The sequence below is a fragment of the Argopecten irradians genome, chromosome 12 (genome assembly GCF_041381155.1).
Source record: "Argopecten irradians isolate NY chromosome 12, Ai_NY, whole genome shotgun sequence".
Classification (NCBI taxonomy): domain Eukaryota; kingdom Metazoa; phylum Mollusca; class Bivalvia; order Pectinida; family Pectinidae; genus Argopecten; species Argopecten irradians.
The window spans coordinates 30,826,177-30,845,073 of record NC_091145.1 but is presented as its reverse complement, the minus strand read 5'-3'; the positions used below and the strand labels follow the sequence as shown (position 1 = coordinate 30,845,073).

Genomic DNA, 18,897 nt, shown 5'->3' with positions numbered 1-18,897 from the left:
ACTGATGCATAGAATTTGTTCTCCTTTTGAGAGGCTATGTCATTCATGTTACTGTTATATTAGTTGTCTCCCTTTAGCAGGTCACCCCATTGGTGTTTTCTGATGTTCTATTAATTATCTCTATAATTCTATAGATTTTGTCTGATCTTATATGAATTATCTCCATTTGATAGGTAATACTATAGATTTTGTCTGATTGTCTCCCCTTGATAGGTAAACTACTGTTGATTTTTTTGTACTAGTTTTATGAATTATCTCCCTTTAAAAGGTTAGGATATTGATGTTTTCTGATGATTTATGAATTATCTTTCTTTGACAGATTATAATGTTGATATGGTATGATATTTAATTAATTTTCTTTTTGTTTGACATATTATGATTTTGATGTTGTAACAAATAATTGTTTTGATGTTGTAAATATATATAAATATACATTTTATCAATTATCTCCCCTTGACAGGTACCTGACGGTGCGTTCATGACATTGGTACCTAAACAGGCACAGTCCTATTATAACCTCTCCATGAACTCCAATGATAAATCTGGGTCCAAGCTGTACAGTGGTAAGTGCATGTACAGCACCAAGGCCATACAACTGTTCTAATGCTTTTTGACTCCCTTAATGAACATGGAAGTGTATAGTGTAACATGCCTGTCCAATGTAGGTGTATTTACTGTTAATATGTATTTATTTTGGTGTGATCAAATTTAGGACAAAATGTCAGAAGAAGTGCTAAAATATGTAGTACATTTACAGATATTTTTAGTTTAATGAAAAAAAAAAATTGGTACAGTCAAAATTACTCATAACTCGTAATCAGTTTTGTCAAACTTGAAAAAAATATGCACAAACTCCTTTGTGGGAGAGGGAGAAATAAAAATGATAACTGAGACCGGCCAGAATGCTTTGTTCTTCTGACTATAGGCAGTATAAATTGATTTCTATCCTTTTCAACATTGAATCATAACGATATGACAACATTACAATATTTTTGTTTCCAGATCTCATTTACTCTAGAAGTCCCTCCCTAAATAGAACTCCACAGGGTTTCCACGTCCCTCCCTAAATAGAACTCCACAGGGTTTCCACGCTGACACGGACAGCAGTGGATATAAATATTACCATCTTGTCAAACAGCACGACGCTGAGACACTGAAGGAGGGAGATCGGGGCAGTAAGATGGTGTCAGAAATCTATCTCACCAGGCTTCTTGCCACCAAGGTAAGATTTCTTGTAACATAAAATTCACAGCAATATCTCACCTGCATGTATCTTATTGACTTATCATCATTTAACTGCAGGCTTTCTTGTATTTAGAGAAAATCACATGTTGAGGTTTTGATGAGTCATAATATGAAATTTTATTAATGTAAACAATGTTTTCATTTACTGTATTAATATCTTTAATTTCACAGGTATTTAATCAATTAATATTTCATTTATGCCATTAAGGCATATCATTAAGACCTCTTTTATCACAGTTCAAGTAGGTAGATTTCCAACATAGTAAATTTGAACATGATATTTGATTGATTGGTTTTTATGATTTTAATGTCCATTTCAGTTGATAGATCACCTTTGACTAATTTTAACTTTGACAGGGTACCCTCCAACAGTTTGTGGACGATTTGTTTGAGCGTATATTCAGTACCAATCATAGATGTACTGCCCTTCCTCTTGCCATCAAGTACATGTTTGACTTCCTCGACGACCAAGCATTACAGCATGGTATACAGGATATCGAAGTGGTACACACATGGAAATCCAACAGGTAACAGTCCACATAACTTCATGGTAGACCAATCAGATTCTCTCATGGATGACATATGGTGTAATGATTTTTCATGTACCGGTAAACATGAATAATACCAAACGTTTGTGAAAATTGTATCATGTTATTGTCGATGTTCTAGGAAAGGTTAATCCAAATGTTATCATCATTGCCATGTGTAGGTAAAATAGAATTATTCAGAGGAAGTGAATTTGTGAGTGGAGTAGTAATGGCTTTTCACTCTCTACTATAGAATAATCCTGTAAAATGTGTGAAAACGACTTTTATAAACCTCTGTCTTTTTTCCACAGTCTTCCATTGAGGTTTTGGGTGAATGTGATAAAGAACCCTAACTTCGTGTTTGATATCTACAAGTCCCCTATTGTGGATTCCTGCCTATCTGTGGTGGCCCAGACGTTCATGGACAGTTGCTCAATGTCCGAGCACCGCCTGGGTAAGGACTCGCCGTCCAGCAAGCTCCTCTATGCCAAGGACATCCCTAAGTACAAGAAGTGGGTTGAGAGGTATTATCAGGACATCAAGATGATGCCCGCCATCAGTGACCAGGACATGACCGCCATGATGACTGATGAATCCAGGGTGGGTAATAAGTTTATCAAACTAGGTCAAGGTCAAGGACTGCCATTAATTTTGGAACTTGAAGCTACTGGTGCTTCATAAGGCTAATTACTTTATGTTGGATATGACTGGGTGTCAGTGTAGATATAGAACTGCCATGAAGTCCACAGAGTTACAATAGTACAGACTGTAGGGAGATTCGTTGATGGATTTTGTGTAGTATGAAAAAAAAAGTTTTTGTTATCTTTCGGTTTTCAAAATTCCTCACTACTTATATTTCAGTGTCATCAGGATGAGTTCAACACAAGTGCAGCCCTCCTGGAATTATATAAATATGTACAGAAATACAATGAAGAGGTAAGTTGTATTTAGATATAGGATGGACTATATTGAAGAGTGATAATGGAAATAAATTGGCTTAGGAAATGTGTCATACCACCAAGTTATAATAATACATTGTTGAATATAGATGGCATCTTGACATCATTACTGAAATTATATTGACGGAACAGAATCAAATAGTTATTGATGATAAGTTGAATTAATATTGTTGTTTCATTCATTTCAGTTGTGGCAGGCACTCGAAGAAGATGAATTTGCCAAAAAGAATCGTCTGACGTATAAACTCGAGCAGGTTCGAATGACGATGGAGGCAGAAGTATACTGCTGATACACATATCATCACACTCACAAAGGAGCTTTAATTTATTCATTTATTACTATGCATACTTGGCTTTAATGCAAACATCGGTTTGATGGAGATCTGACTCTTGTTTTTAGTTTGAAGTGCTGCTACTGCTGATGGTATATACCTCTTCAGGACGATTTTTTCGATTTTACTTCTCTCATCGTCGCACTCCAAGTGCTGTGAAGTACGTTTTCTATTCCTCATCAATATCTGAGTAAAAGTGAGTGCCATGTTTGTAGAGAATGGGTGCCATCGGTTTACATGTTACTGGTAGGATCCTGGACTTGGCCTGTACTTTACACATTTTGATGAATCTCCATATCCTCTGTATTGTGTCATATTTCCACATCCATGTTAAGGAATAAGAAACTGAAATGGAGGTTTTCTTTTTTCTTTCCTTTATTTGTGATAAACTTTGGACTGTTGGACTTTCGACTGCCAGATTGTCCTACTGGTATGACCAAGAAAGCAGACAGATTCTCTTCGGATCACAACCACCCTCGGGTTCAGCATTTCCTGGTTCAGGGAAGTGTTTCTAGATCATTGAGCAGCAATTCTGGATTGCTGAACAATGGTTGTGGATCACTGAACAGTAATTTTGAATCAAGAGAGATGTTCTTGTTGAGTGAGTGCTACCCTGGTTCAGTGGTCCCGTGTTTCAAGGAATTGTTTCTGGATCATTGAACAGCAGTTCTGGATCACTGAACAATGGTTCTAGATCACTGAACAGTGACTTTGGATCAAAAGACAATAGTTCTGGTTGAGAGAGTGGAACAAACAATAGATCCATGTGTTCATCAAAACTACATAGAGTTGGTATTGTGTACCACATATTGTATGTAACTTTTACGTGTTTAATATATAATTGCTATTTTTAATTATAATAGAATTATGAACATGTAAGGAATCGGCTGATAACATATTTTCATATTACAGCTAGCTGTAGATGTGGACGACTGGTCATTAAACTTCTGTTTTCTGGATGGTAATATTCCATATTGCACAAAACTAGTTTGTGGTTGACTATCTTCTAAGGTTGAGTTTTCAGAAGTCTCTAAAAGTGTTTGTATACACATTCGTTTTTGGGAATTTTGACAATTTTAGAAAGAGAAATATGTAAAAATTTATTGTTATTTTTAATATACCATAAACATTTTAACATATTTTAAATTCACCTTCATCTTTTGTATTGATAGAATAGCGCACATTTTTTCATCATATTCGTATAAACATTACGTAGATATTTAGGGCTATAAATGCTAGGAGAATAGATATAGTTTTCTTTGTGCCAAAAATATCATTATTGATTCATTCAACCCTCTGCAAATACAACTCACACAAGTATAAAGAACTTGCCATAGTTTTCTATGCAGAATAAAAATTCAATATTGTTTATAGTGGTCTTGGATAGATTGACAGTCTGGCCTAGTTTCAACTTTTAGCATTTATAGTGTGCCCACCAAAAGGCCATAACTTCAATTTCATGTAAATTTATCAAACTCAAATACATTTACATATTGTGTTTCTCAGTGCTCCCCCAGTTTCTCCATTAGATTTTAAATACCTGTCACGTGCACCCATTCATCACAAGCTATAATTTTACATTCATAAATTCACAATACATGTAATTATACCTAAAATAGAGTGTCACATGTGTTCCATCTTTGCATATTACAGAGTAATCTGCCCTTGCAGGTAGGTATTGATAGTGACATCATGCATTTGCGAGCGTAATATCATTATTTTCAGAGAAAACAATGTTTCACTCACAAAACATTGACATGATAATGGATACCTACCTGCAAAGGGAGGTAACCAAAAGAGAGGTAACTCTGTCAATATGTAAATACCCAGTAATTACACCCAAATATAACCTATAACATATTAACCTAGTTAATGCTATCCAGACAATCCACCACAAGATACCCAGTTACCACAAATTAGATAACCCACCTGATTTTAGAACCAAATGCTATTTGATTTTCTTCTGTATTCCTTTTAATTAATAATAGATCATGTTGTAATTTCAGTTCTTTTATACCATGTTATTAAGTAGTATTTATCATCAGAAAAATCCAATTAACTTGTTATATCTAATGATTATTTAACAACAAAAATATTGAGCTCATATATTTACTTTTAAGATTTTAAATGTGGAGGTATGTGCAAGGTTGTGCTAGTCATGTTATTTTATGTAATTGTATCTTGTAATTTTGACATTGTGATGTTTCATTACCCACTTTTACATGTGTTGACCTTGTCAGTCTGCATATCTTATGTTTATAAGTCTATAAATAGACAGAATTTGACATAGTCATTTAGAGTTGATCTAGGAAATCATTAATGCTGAGCTACAATGTTTTTACATGTATATTTGCAATATATTAGCCGTAACAAACTAGTGAACAATATAGGAACTTTAAAAAAAATTGTCTTTTATACTCCAATAATGTTCTTCCAGATAATCTTCCATGAATGAGAGTTTCATAATGTGAACTTCCATGTGTTATTTCTGTTATTGTGACAAAGTGAGTTACCTCCCTTGCGGGCGAGTTATCTACCTTTCTGCACGAGTTTTCTCCCTTGCAAGTATCATGATCTCTCTTCATTGTTTCTGTAGCATACATTGTATTTCTGAGAACTTGGATCTGACTAGATAGGAACAACTTTGAGAACCAACTAAAATGTTATCGAAAAATATTCATTTATCAGCATCTTCAATTCTTACATTTTTTGCTACTTTTCCAGCAAAAACATGTTAACTTTTCACAATTTTTTCGTGAGAAAGCAAATTTGGAATATCAATGAAATTTAATTATAATATTTGTGGGCATATTTACGCTATATCCTGTTTTATGTCACTTCATCTGTTGTGTCCAGTCAACTCTTCATTCTATTATTTAGCTTTTAGAATGTCCTGATTTGTTGATGAATGTCTCATCTTTGTTACTCATAGCTCCTTTGAACATTGTAACATTCTTTCAATTCCATTATATTTTGTTGTCCAAATATTGGACACTTCTGTCATGGCTTCCATCGTCCTGTCATCGTCTTCATGTTATATTACAGATTGAAATTAAACACAATTTGCCAAAAAGCATGTCATGTCAGTTAGCATTCAAAATTGCTCAGTTCAAGGTGTCTCAGGGGCTTGACATCAAATTATTGACATGGAGTTTCTTTGGATCGGAAAGCTTATATAACGTACTTGTAAAATGAAACTACATGTAGATTGTCTTTATATGACTTTCCTTTAATAATTTTGATATCAGGTGAGTGATACAGGCCCTCATACCTTTTGTTTTGTTTTATTTTTCATAAACATGTACATTGTTTATCATCAAAAGAAAACTGAACAAAATCCATTGAAGAACTCTTTGTGATATCGTGTAAATATATTTTGTGTTTTATTTTGATTTTTGCGTGTGTGACATTTTGCTATGCAGGAATATGAGCTAGTCCCCAGGTGTTACGACGGAGGTAACACTCTCATCATGTTTGTATACCTTATAGCCAATCGTAGTCATGTAAATAGCACTGTACAAAATTATCATTAGAGGACATTAGAAGTATGGGTATAAAACTAAGCCAAAGACATGGATGTGTGTTAGAGCTGAGGTGTAGAATGTATGTAGGTGTCAGTAGTATATCAGACTTTAGGTTACTGTACAACATGAAATACTTGTGGGTACATAATTTCTTGGTTAAGAGATTTCAAAGTGTTTTGTGTGTTGAAACATTCATGGTTGGTCCATGAAATAGTGATTCCAAAAACAAATACGACAGATTTCCTTGTGTAATTTGTGGTTCCGCCACAATCACAAAAGTTTCTACCTTAGAAATATTTCATGTTGTACAGTACTATGATTCTTCGTTGAGGTAGATAAAGCACTATTAGTTATAAACATTACTAGATTATAGATTATAACAAACTAAGTCTCCACAGAGTCCTCCAAGTTCTGGTATTGACAATTTTATTTTGATTTTGTTCAAGATGCTATAGATCTAGTAATCATCCAGACTTTGTTTTGCCTAAAATATAGAACTTATATTTAGCTTTAGAATTCTGATAGCGCATGTCCTTCCCAGTGTAATTCATGGTAGATTTAGTTAGATTTTAAATGTACTTCGTCAAGCATAGATTTTATTTCCCAAACATTTTAAATATTTTCTGTTCTCTGTCTAGCTTACAGAGGTCAAATTTCCTCTGGAGTTCAATCATCTATGTTGGCTATGCAAATTTTTTCATTTGTATCATTTACATGCGATTGATATTTAAAAATACCAATTTTTCATGTATAAATGTATTTACATATATACTTATATATATATGGGGGTTCTGTGTGTTAATTAGGGACATGTCGTTCCCAGGTCAGGATATGTATGAGAGAAATGTGTGCCGAGATCATATTTACTTATAATGACACAGTTATGTGTCGGTGTGGATGTACAAGTCGCTGTCGGAGTGATTGTAAGGGGAGATTACTCTCTGCTGGAGACACTGATTTGCAGTGTATGCTAGGGGAGGAAACTTTGATTATAACACACAATTGTGTTGGTGGAAATGTGAACTTCGTGTGTGGTTGATGTACATGTGAGGGGAGATAACTCCCTATTTAGTGTGACACCCCCTGGGGTATTTCGTGTGGTTGTATAAGAGATAACTCCATATTTAGAGTATGGTTGTAAAGGGAGATAATCCAGTTAAAGATTTAGTGAACTGAAGGAGAGTATTTAGATTGAATATGAATGCATGAGATTTTATACAATTTTTGATACAGTGATTTAGATGTGCATCTTCTTAAAGCTAAGAAAACTATTTAAAAAAATAAAATAAAACATTACTGCAAGTGATTGGATTTTCTATTGTTTATATTGGGTTTTTGACATTCCACCAGTTCCTTCATTCAATTGAATTAGTTTGGTTCCATTGCCATCAAGCTTGATTGGTTGAGACATTCTTAGTAGTCTTGCAAGACTGTAAGCTATTTTGCAAAAGAGGTACTATTGACTTGTTTATTGAGTTCCATTTTCGACCCATACTCTGATTTTCTGAGCTTTGCCAATGGTTGCATAGCATCAAGTCTTGACAGTCATTCCATTTAATGTATGGTTCAATTACGTTAATAAATGTTCAAAAGCTTCCTGAAAACCAATGTGACTTATAATGTCTATTTTGTCTTTGGTAACTAACGAGGAACTAAGCAACGCAAAAATGCAGAGGTGGTCATACGTATCCATTCTCTTCTCGTCACGGTAGTCATGTTGTCATAAAAATATAGCAAACAGTAGTTATTTTTATAATCAGATAGGCCTATTCAGTGACTTAATGTGAATTGGAGAGAAAAAGCTTCACCAGATGTTCAATAATTTTGCGATATGAGGAAGAGCAACTCGTACCTTGGAAAGGGTGTCCAAACACTGAAAAATTCTGTGTATGGTCTCACAACGGAACTGATCCATGGACAGAAATACCCTGTTGTTATTAAACATCGAACGTGTATTTCTCTCAGAAAACTTAGATATACATGATTAACAAGTTGCGCTTTCTTATATTCTGCCCTTGGAATCCAAAATGTTGTAAAACCCTGTGTATTGCTGCAGTATGTGAGCCTTGGGTAGACTATCTCTATCCTTCCTGTCCACATATCAAAGAGTCTTATATTCTATCCAAAGCATACTCCAACGTAACTGCCATCTTTTATATCTTACTACATCTCCATACTACAGTTCAATGATAACCCAATAAAATGACAGCACCAGATCGCGTGGTGGTCGTGACCGTATCCTGACAACACTGGGATAGGAGCAGCAGTTCCATAAAGCATCGTGTCAAACCAGCAGGAAATTTTGTCTCCAAACCGTCAATACTAGATACTGTTTCCATACTTAAAGTTCGAAACAAGAACGTTGGAGCTTGCCTCGTATCCTGAGGTATTCCAAACTAGAAGCGTAATGTGTTCCTGTCACCTTCATCCAGTAAACAGCGCTAGCCATATTCTATTAATCGTATCGTGAGATCAAAGCAACACTGCATCTGCCACCTTCAGACACCACACGAAGTTAATTGATAAAAAAGGGACTTAGTTTGTAAAGTTTAAAGGTTTCGATTGGTAGGAAGAGTCAATACATACAGGTGCGTCATTTTCAAGAAACAGAGAAGAAGAAAGGTTTGCACCTTTCTTGTATATAGGACGCAAGATTAAAATTGATAAACGCGCTTTGATTTGATCTATTTATGTCATGTTTGATTTTTCTTGGATTCGTTGATTTTGAGAGGTAGTCGTTGTCAAGGTTTACGTAAAAGGGTGTTCTAAATCCACGTCTATATGGCCATGCATCTCTCAATGTTGTGTACACCATAATATAACGAACTTCAGTCACAATAGAGGGGAAAACAAGGCTCAATATACGTTATCAATATGATGATTTAATTCAGTTTCCATGAGAAATTTTAAACGTTTTAAATCATTACCTCAAGATATCGTCGGTGCGAAACAATTGGTAATACAATTTGACAATCACTGGACAAATAACAATTAAACACTGATATAACTACACAAAGGTACAACCGAAGTTATTGTATATTAATTATCCTGTCTATTTATGTGATACGAACCTACAGACTCAATCATTTATCGTATTCTGTAAAATTTTCTACAAATACTCCATAAATTATTTTCCCCAATATATTTACAAATATATGATACTTAGCAATAGAAATATAAATCCCTATATCAACAAATATAATTCTACAACACAGTATTAACAACAAGACTTCCGCGGCGGCTCATTATTCTGATACGAACATTTCCTGATAAATGGTTTCTCTTTACACGTGTGTTTTCACCGGGATTGTTGTTTAAAGCAGAATCTGAAACACCACTGATAGACCACATTAAGAGTTCAGACACTATTGCAAATATTTCTGTAGACATTGCACAGCATTTAAAAGAAAAGTACAAATTTTTACTTCGCGGATGCTGTTCCGCTTTCATTAAATCGCAGAAAATGTTAATGTGAAATCCCAAACCGTTCAAACATTACATGTGTACTTCCAGTTTCTTGTGAAGAGCTAAGTCACGATTTGCTCACCGTGCTAAACTTGCGAACTTCAAAATTTTAATATTGATAGGGTTTTGTCGCGATGTGAAGCCCACAAACGCCATCGTTTCCGGATCCTGAGTTCTACTTCTTACAGACAACGTTTTCAATCTTTGTTTCAAAATATTTCATTGTAAGTTCTTGTCATATGTAGATACGTTCTGTCCCATTTCAGTTATTTAGATTCTCACTTAATGAATTAGGATTTAGTGTCCATTAGTTCAATAAATTCGTCAGCATTAACACACTGTTCTCTTACTCAACAAAACTTTTATTTGTTGGGTCTTGAAATGCGAGCCGACTTCTGCACGGCGTTGCCACCGATGAAGAGCGTCTTCGACTGTCGTTCGCGCTCTGTGAGTGCCTGTACGACCTTGTACAACTCGTCCAGCCTCTCGTTCTGTTTCTTCAGCGCCTCCTGGTAGGCCTTATCGTCCTTGTTAGCGCGTTCTTGTTGCTGCAGAAGCAGACGTTCAATCTCACGCGACAGGGAATCCACTCTCATCTTCAGATCCATCTTTTCACGCTCTGCTCTTTCCAACTCGATAATGAGGTCTTCCTTCTCGGCAACCATCTGGTTGATTCGGTGTTGGTCGGCAAGTTCGTTGTCTTTCAATGCTCGATTGTCAGATTCCAATTCGTCCACACGTTCTCTGAGGTTGATGATCTCGATGTTTGACATCTCCAGTTCACTCTTCAACTGGGTATTCTCTTTGTTGGTATTTGAAAGTTTGGACCATCTTTCGTTTTCTTTATCTCTCATCTGGGCATGCGTCTGTTGCAACTGGTCGTATTTCTGCTTGAGTTGGTTGTAAGCATCCGATGAGTTGCGCAGCTGTTCCACGCTATCTTGTAATGAAAACAATGCCTTTTCGTTCCTTTCAACCATTTCATTTTTCTGTTCCTCCCAATCGCCACGGAAATTATTCAACTTTTCCTCCATTTTTCTCTCAATTTCTTGAGCGATTTTCCTTTCCATTGACAATTCTATCTCCATTCTTTCTTCGTGTCGACGTCTTTCAAATCCATCGAGAAGGTCATTTGTGACCTTACCGCTGAATTCAGCAAACATCTGACCTATAGCTGAGGTCATTCGATCCATACTCATATGGTTAACCCGTTCTGTACTTGAGCTCTGCCGACTACCACCACTTGCGAATCCACTGTCGTAATGTCCACCGGAAGCTTCTGCGACTGCGTGTTGGTGATGCTGTTGTTGCTGCTGGTGAATCTGCTGATGATGACGCTGTTGTTGCTGTTGCTGCTGCTGCATCTGAGGTGGATGTTGATGATGGTCTGCGGCATTAGACCCCGCCATCTGTGTCTGTATCAAATAAATACAGTATACCGGGTATAATATAATGAAGAAACGACCGACTATGAACGAAAGTTCAAATAATTTAGAGAACTGAGTTATTCTTGCACAACGTCATCTGAAGAATATAATTGATCGTTTGCTGCCATTTGAAAATTGCTATTGAGTACCTATGCATTTTATTGGATTTAATGTGAAAGGAGACCTGACCAAAGCGTATAAACATTTTTAACTGCTAATTTTAATTCTTTAACTTAAAATTATAAATAGAAATGTCTTAAAAGCGAATGGAACCAATTGAAGTTGATTTTGGGAATGCATTCCTTTGGAGACTTTCAAGTTCAAGACATTCCTTAAAGTTAATGACTGTAAATGAAACTGAACCTATGCCATCTTCGGTTACACACGTGATGAGTTTAGACACTGGTTTCCGAGGGTGAACCTCTGCAGGATACTATGATACCTACCACGGAAGCCTCAGACGACATGTGATAGACGTTGTTGGTCACGTGGACCGTGTGCTCCCGTCTTGGCTGCATACTCGTCTGAGGACGCATCTGTTGGGCCAGAACACTTTCCCTAGCCATCGACGAGGACGACCGCGCGTTCGGACGACCTAGAGAAAGTCGAAAATGATATGAGTACTTTGGCTAGAATCGGAGGTAAGTATTCATAAAAATTGAATGATAATAATAATACCAAGTAAAAATTAAATAACAAATATAACCCAATAATTAAAAGTACGTTTACATATACATCAGAAAACTACGATATACTTAGGAAATCAACAAAATATACAAAGAAATTACAATGCATGAAAAATCAATTACTCTAAGTAAATAAAATGTATTATCATCATTTTACTCGAGCTAAAACTAGAAAACAGAATCACGAGTCGCAATGTTTTGTATTATTAACACTTTCCGTACCGTTGTCTAGTTGGCAGGATTTTACCCTCACTCTTCCCACTCGATATTAACGCTTTTCCTTCACAATAGGTATCCTATTTTATTCAAATGTTCAATACAGTGATATATGAAAAGTATTTAAAGTTCCAAATAAATGTTCTTTATATTAAATGAGTATTTATTTTGACCGTGTATGTCGTTTTAATGGCAGGGGAACAAGATAAATCAAACAGAAGTTATTATCATGGCGGATTTTTTGCACCTTCACTCCAGATTTCAAATCGAGATACAGGTTTTAAATAAATCATAAAATTATTTCCAAGTAAGTTTAAATGAGTGCGCTAACCTTAGAATGTTTAAACTAAAACAAAACAATTGGAAAAATTTCCCGATTTTTTTTTTCAAAAACATCCGGCACTAAAAAAAGTTAATACAATTAGCATATCTTACGGTCGACGTTTACCAAATTACAATCATATCATTAAAAAAAATATTTTATACACTATTAGATAATGATGTAATTTTGTCGTCGATACATATATATATATATATCATTTCAAAGAGGAAACACTGTGTGCGTAACATCTAGTGTTGTATATAAGATACTAAAAATTATTGGAGCATTTAGAAAATATACTACCTACAATTCCACAATCTAAATATCCCCTTTTCCCCTTAAAAATCTGCTATGAATGAATTTGTCATTACAAAATAAACACATTATAATCATCTCTGCGTGCAATAAAACAACTTAAACTTACATAAACTATGATATACGAGTACACACATTCAATGAGGAGTCAAACCAAAAAAGACAAAGATATGTTTGATATCATACAAGATTATGAAAACAAAACCTTTTTTTCATATTTGTTGACTACCGTACTTGCAGTTTTCTTTTATCGACTCTCAAATTGAGTCAAAATTAATATAAAGTTGAGCTAAAGCTATAAATTATCCACATAACTATTTTTTTTAATTTCGAATCGTTAAATGTTAACTCCCTTCTGTTGGGTTAAAGACGGCCTGGCGGAATTCCAGACGCACCAATATAAATATGGTGTCACCACGTGAATCCGACAACTCATTTACCCCTGAAATTACAAAATGGACTGTTCCAACCTTTGAACTAGAAGAATCTAAATGTGTCTTCAGTGGTAAATAGGTTAAATCCATATCTACTCAAACTTCTTTCTAATTCACTGCGATAAAATCGTGTTTGGGTAGCATCCAAGTATTTATTAATTACTCGTTTTTCTATACTACATAACACTATTAAATCTGTTCCAATTCGTCACTAATAAGCTATAATTTATGATAATTGATTCTTTGAGGAGGCAACAACGGAAATAAATGTGTTTTACTTATAACAATTTACCTATCATTATCTCTATATATGGGTTTATATCAATAAAGAAAAGACTTCGTATCTTTTTTTAATTTTTTTTTTTTTTTTTTTTTTTTGGGGGGGGGGTATAATCAATGGCATGTACTGGTAGTTGATTATAAAATCTAGCAGAGTGTGTTAAATGTTTACGTTACTTTTTCGTGAATACAATATTTCCCGTATTGGATGTTTTCAACATAATCACGAGTATATATTCGCATTCGCATTGACATTCCTTAATTCAAATACATGTATGTTTTATAGAATTATTTGAGAGACATTTGAACATGTCCAAGCTGTCTCGCGAAGTTACGCGAAAATGTGTAGTTCACAAAAATAAATTGGACATTATTGCAATAGTAAGTGCATGTAATTACTGAAATGTGTTCGTTCTATTTCCCAGTCGCTCTATATTTATTATGCTTTAATAGGAATACGTTTACATTAAAACATGCTCAGAAAAATTGAAGAAATATTAGAAATCATGCATCATGCTGTTATCATGCAAGAATAAAATACGAATACGGTAAGATTATCAAGAAACGTATCCAGGCTTATGTCTCTTTATTGCACATGTTGATGTTTTTCACATTAAGAATTCTGCAATCGTGTATTACAATTAAGATTAGTACATAGTGGGTTTTGCAAAATTACTTTTCTTTTCCATCAACTATTTGCACTTACATCAAAACACAAACCAGAAATATCAATGATAAGTTCTCAGCTATTTTTTAGTAAGTTATTTCTGTACAGTAGGGTTCTTCTGTCTGACACACGTGGTGCACACATGTAGCACACTGAAGAGCTGAACAGTATGATTAAACGTAACAAAACCATGCACCGATACCGAAATATTCAATTGGGGAAAACGCATAAAGGTTTTCTTTTTTTTCCCTTTGATATTCCAATCATATCTCAGGAGTGATATATGGCCTTTCAACTAGGGTTTCGTTAACTTACAGCTATGGAAAGAAAGTCAGAAATTACACAAGTGTTCCTTAACTTCTATAAACTTCTACACGATGTCCCATCAATGCTGTTATACATTGTTATGTTAACATAAACTTAGGGCGTCTCTTTCAAGTTAAGGAATGCTGATAAGTATTTATAACAGTTCTGTTAACGTCCTCACAAATAAAATTTAATATCATCTGCACACATCAACATAATATATCCATATACTCTGCACGTAGTTATGATGACGTAAAATGAGGACGCACTTGCATATACATTGTGCCATTTTCTATCAATGTATATTATGGGGGAATAATTGGGAATAAAAAGCCATGCAACATGCAATGTAATGCGGTAACTTCATTAAAAGAAACTGGTTTATTAACATATATGGAGCATAGTGTTTACCTGGGAAACCTGTCGATGGAAAAACAAAATTTAATATGATTATTTTTAACTAGGAGGAGATGAAAAACCAAGCATAGTAATATAGATATAAAAGAGAAGAAAATATGCTTAGAGACATATGTAGTTGATAATATGGTAGATTTAAAGGTTTTCCGTTTATGTTGATTATGACATGCGAAGTGTAAGCAGTATAAGTACTATAGTGTAAGTAATATATTATCATGCTTGTCTTTACCGGGTAAATATCCAGGGTGACCTAAAATAGTAAACACAAAACTCATTTTACTATTTTCCTTCACATGTCAGAAGGATATATTAGATTACTATATAATTTTCATTAACCTTCTTAATCAAAGCGATTTTTCGTATTTTTATACGTTTTGAGCAAATTATAGATGAGATTAATATCTTTAAACTGACAAGTCCATTGACTTTTTTTGTCGCTCAGGTATTATTTATCGTTTGCTGCCTTGTTAAACACAACGTCGAGTTTTATCAGGTTATTTTATCATCACAACAGTTTAGATAAACCTGTATGGACATAAACATTTATATTCATTATTCTATCTCTATTCTAGGCATGGGAAATAAAATGAATAATGTCTCAATCAAAGATATTAGAAAACCAGTTACTTTGTTTGTATCTACGGTATTTGAATTAATCTAAGCTTAAAAACATTTGAAATGTTGTTACTTTTCAGCTCTGTATATTCTCATATACACGAGGGAGTAATTGAAAATAAATAACCAATACTTCCTTTATTGACTGAAATGACGCAACACTTAAAACTCAAATTAAGTATAAAAAGAGATTAAAATCAAAAAACACTAACGATTTTCTGTTAAGAGACAAATATAAATGACAATATGTTAAACTCTGAAATCATTACTCAACTATTCAGTATCAGACGATGCCAATGAATCAGGTTGGGAATATTAGAAAGATATATCAAAATGATGGATATTGGTTTAAATATTTTTTTTCGACTTCTTCATTTAAACACGTTGTATCAAAAGTATCCAATCCGCATATCACTGTTTATGTAGTACTAGTATATCTACAAATATCCGACAAATGAGAAGAAATATAAAAAAAAAAAATGAATATTATACCACCGTTACGAATGTATTATTTAAATACCAACCAAGTTCATAACAAAAGAAGAACAATATACAGTATCAATATATCAAAATATATCATATCATCATAAAACACAAATTTCCACTACTATAATAAAAGATCAATATACAGTAACAAAGTGTCAAAATTCGATTTCCCATTAAAGTAGTAATATCAAAATGTAAAATACCAACCATTTTTATAATAGAAGAGCAATATACATTTTCCCATTAAAGTATAAATATCTAAAAACAAATACCCACCATCTTTACAAAGCTTTTCCACAATATTGAAGAAGCGTTCCTCCTCTAGACTCTGTATGAAGGCTGTGAAGGCTTGAGGTTCTGGTGAGGCCAGCAGTAGCTGGATAAACTCGTTGAACTTCTTGTGTGGTGTTGGTGGGTTGACTTTGTCGATCCGCTCACGTTCATCAAATGTGATCACATTTCTGTCCACCAGATGGTCAAGTATGGGATCAAGGTATCCCAATCTCTCTTTCAGGAAAGTTATATTTGACGTAATCCTCTTCTTCTGTTCTTTATCCATACTTGTAATGAGGTAAACACTTTTAGGTTAAATGTTAAGAATATATTCGTAACTACGTCATAGGTCCTCCTCACTGCTTTAGGTGTACATGTTAACTACCAAACCTTGCCAATGACTTTAGCCAAATACCTGCTCACGTGTACCGAGTACCTGTTACCTATAAAAACACAATAAAGGAAACATTAAAACAATAGAATTAACAAAATGTTCCAATGAGGAATATTTCCAAAGAACTTTTTATCAATGACCGATCACGAGTTATGCCTCCGAGATGTAACAATACACACCATATAAAGGACATACGTCTAGAACTGTTTACCGAGCTTTAAAAGACTGTGTGTCCATGTCAAATTGGATCTTCGTCTAAATCAGTGGGTCGTCTTACAAATAATACACTGAAAGCTCGTGACGAGAACAATTAAACAAGCGATTTAATACTGTCAGTGTCACTCTGTACAATGGGTAGGGGAAACAATGGACCGAAGATAATCCTAATAACCAGAGAATTATCGTGTGTGTATTTCACTGGTATTGTAACATTTATAATATTGGGACACATACTATTGAAATATCGGTTTTTATTCATTCCTTCTTCTGTAATGAATACGAAACCCGAATTGATTAATAAACTGAGAGAACAGAAATGTATCACAGGACACAACAGGGGTTACTATAACTGACGTTATATCTGTCCCTGGACTCATATGCGCATTCTTGATACTCCAGGGGTTACTATAACTGACGTTATATCTGTCCCTGGACTATCACATAGTAAAACTGAAGGTAGCTCCGGAGAAAAAAATCTGAACCAACCACAGGCCTGCAAAGATTTCTTTTTGAGACTACAAAGAGAGCGACGCAAAACTTCAAAGCCACACATCCAACCACAGTGTACCGTTATACAGCTCTTTAGGTGTATGTACATCAAAGGACTAAATTACCTGTTCTGTTCTGTTGCCTCGAGTTTTACAATGATATAGCCCGGGGTGGACATAACGTCAGTTATAGTAACCCCTTGGGTATCGAGGATGTATCCTATGATAAAAGAATAAAAATTCGATAATACACACAATACCCCACTTCCACGATAAAATCATGATGGTGTGGCTGGAGATGGAATGTGACGAACATGGGTAACACTAAGCCCTTCTCCAAAATTCCATGGCCAGGGAACATCATGGAAACGTTTACTCCGTTTACGATCCATAAAAAGCTCACATAATTGCATATATCGCCTTACCTTTAGTAAATTTTAATTGGTTGCATAGCTAAGTGGGTGTTACCATTGCCATTTGGTAATTCTGCACTCATCTTAACGTGCTCATTTGAGAGCGTAAATTCATCTTATACTGGCGTAACGTTGATCGAAATGACAAATGGTATTTTAGATTTTGAAGTTAGAAACGTTTAATTTTCTGGGATATCCGGTCTCCATCTTATACATTATGCATTCTCTAAAGAAGTTATCATTGAATGTGTACTTTGCGGAGATGCTTGGGATAACGTTGAAGTTTCATTTTTTCCAATACCGATGTTGGATAGGCCAAAAGTATGCGGAATCTACCATGAAGAGCATGATGTTAGCTTAAGAATAACCTGCGTGAGGTTCTCTGATAAAAGTGGTTAACAGAGTCTGAATTTTAACTCACGTTCCTGTGGTCTTTTACTCTAACAAACGCGTAATGAGGCTTAACTAAATAGTATCATTAACGTTACATAAAGATAATTTAAATACATCGATCCATTTAATTAACCCAATTAAAGAAATATAAATTATCATATAATGTTATTGTCATGCAATAAAATAAGTTATTAGTATATGAGTTGACCTACTTAAAAACTAATTGGAATAATATGTTTATCTTTATTAAAATCATAAAGTACATTACACTGGTATATTAGTAATTAATAAATTGTCGTTATAATTAATATGATCAAAGAGCATTGATAGCTTCTTAAATAATTTATTTGAATCATTGAAATATAAATGCTGAATGAAACTGGAACAATACTTCACGCATCACTGAATTCGAAATAATGAATCTTAGTAATATCCTGCTTGCCATCTTACTTTGTAACTACAATGAATTGTTTATTTCCTATAGTACGAATGGCT

The 18,897-nt window shown here is 34.4% G+C and overlaps 2 protein-coding genes across 8 annotated transcripts in view; one reads left to right on the top strand and one right to left on the bottom strand.

The window, feature by feature from the left end:
• The window catches only part of LOC138336959 (plexin-A4-like), a 179,108-nt gene extending 171,215 nt beyond the window's left edge, over positions 1-7,893 (top strand). For all 7 annotated transcript variants that reach the window (XM_069286607.1, XM_069286601.1, XM_069286602.1 and 4 more), the window contains 7 exons: positions 461-563; positions 1,003-1,056; positions 1,092-1,222; positions 1,603-1,772; positions 2,084-2,372; positions 2,634-2,708; positions 2,920-7,893. In XM_069286607.1, coding sequence (XP_069142708.1) covers positions 461-563; positions 1,003-1,056; positions 1,092-1,222; positions 1,603-1,772; positions 2,084-2,372; positions 2,634-2,708; positions 2,920-3,021 — 924 coding nt within the window. In that variant the 3' untranslated portion in view covers positions 3,022-7,893. The remainder of the gene's footprint in view (positions 1-460; positions 564-1,002; positions 1,057-1,091; positions 1,223-1,602; positions 1,773-2,083; positions 2,373-2,633; positions 2,709-2,919) is intronic.
• A 1,563-nt stretch (positions 7,894-9,456) lies between these two features.
• On the bottom strand, positions 9,457-17,029 carry LOC138336952 (kinesin-1 heavy chain-like). The gene is made up of 3 exons (XM_069286590.1): positions 16,499-17,029; positions 11,926-12,074; positions 9,457-11,467 (listed from the first exon to the last, which is right to left on the bottom strand). Exons 1-3 carry the CDS (start codon positions 16,779-16,781, stop codon positions 10,415-10,417), a joined length of 1,485 nt encoding a protein of 494 aa, XP_069142691.1. The 5' UTR covers positions 16,782-17,029; the 3' UTR covers positions 9,457-10,414.
• Between the last annotated feature and the right edge of the window lie 1,868 nt (positions 17,030-18,897).

Bases quoted from the DNA above. Each gene is read 5' to 3' on its own strand.
- LOC138336952 (XM_069286590.1), bottom strand. From the start codon at position 16,781: ATGGATAAAGAACAGAAGAAGAGGATTACGTCAAATATAACTTTCCTG. The intron at 12,075-16,498 runs GTGGGTATTTGT...GACTTTCTCTAG, and splicing joins GGAAAAGCTTTGTAAAGATG to GTCGTCCGAACGCGCGGTCG. The intron at 11,468-11,925 runs GTAGGTATCATA...TATTTGATACAG, and splicing joins TGTCGTCTGAGGCTTCCGTG to ACACAGATGGCGGGGTCTAA.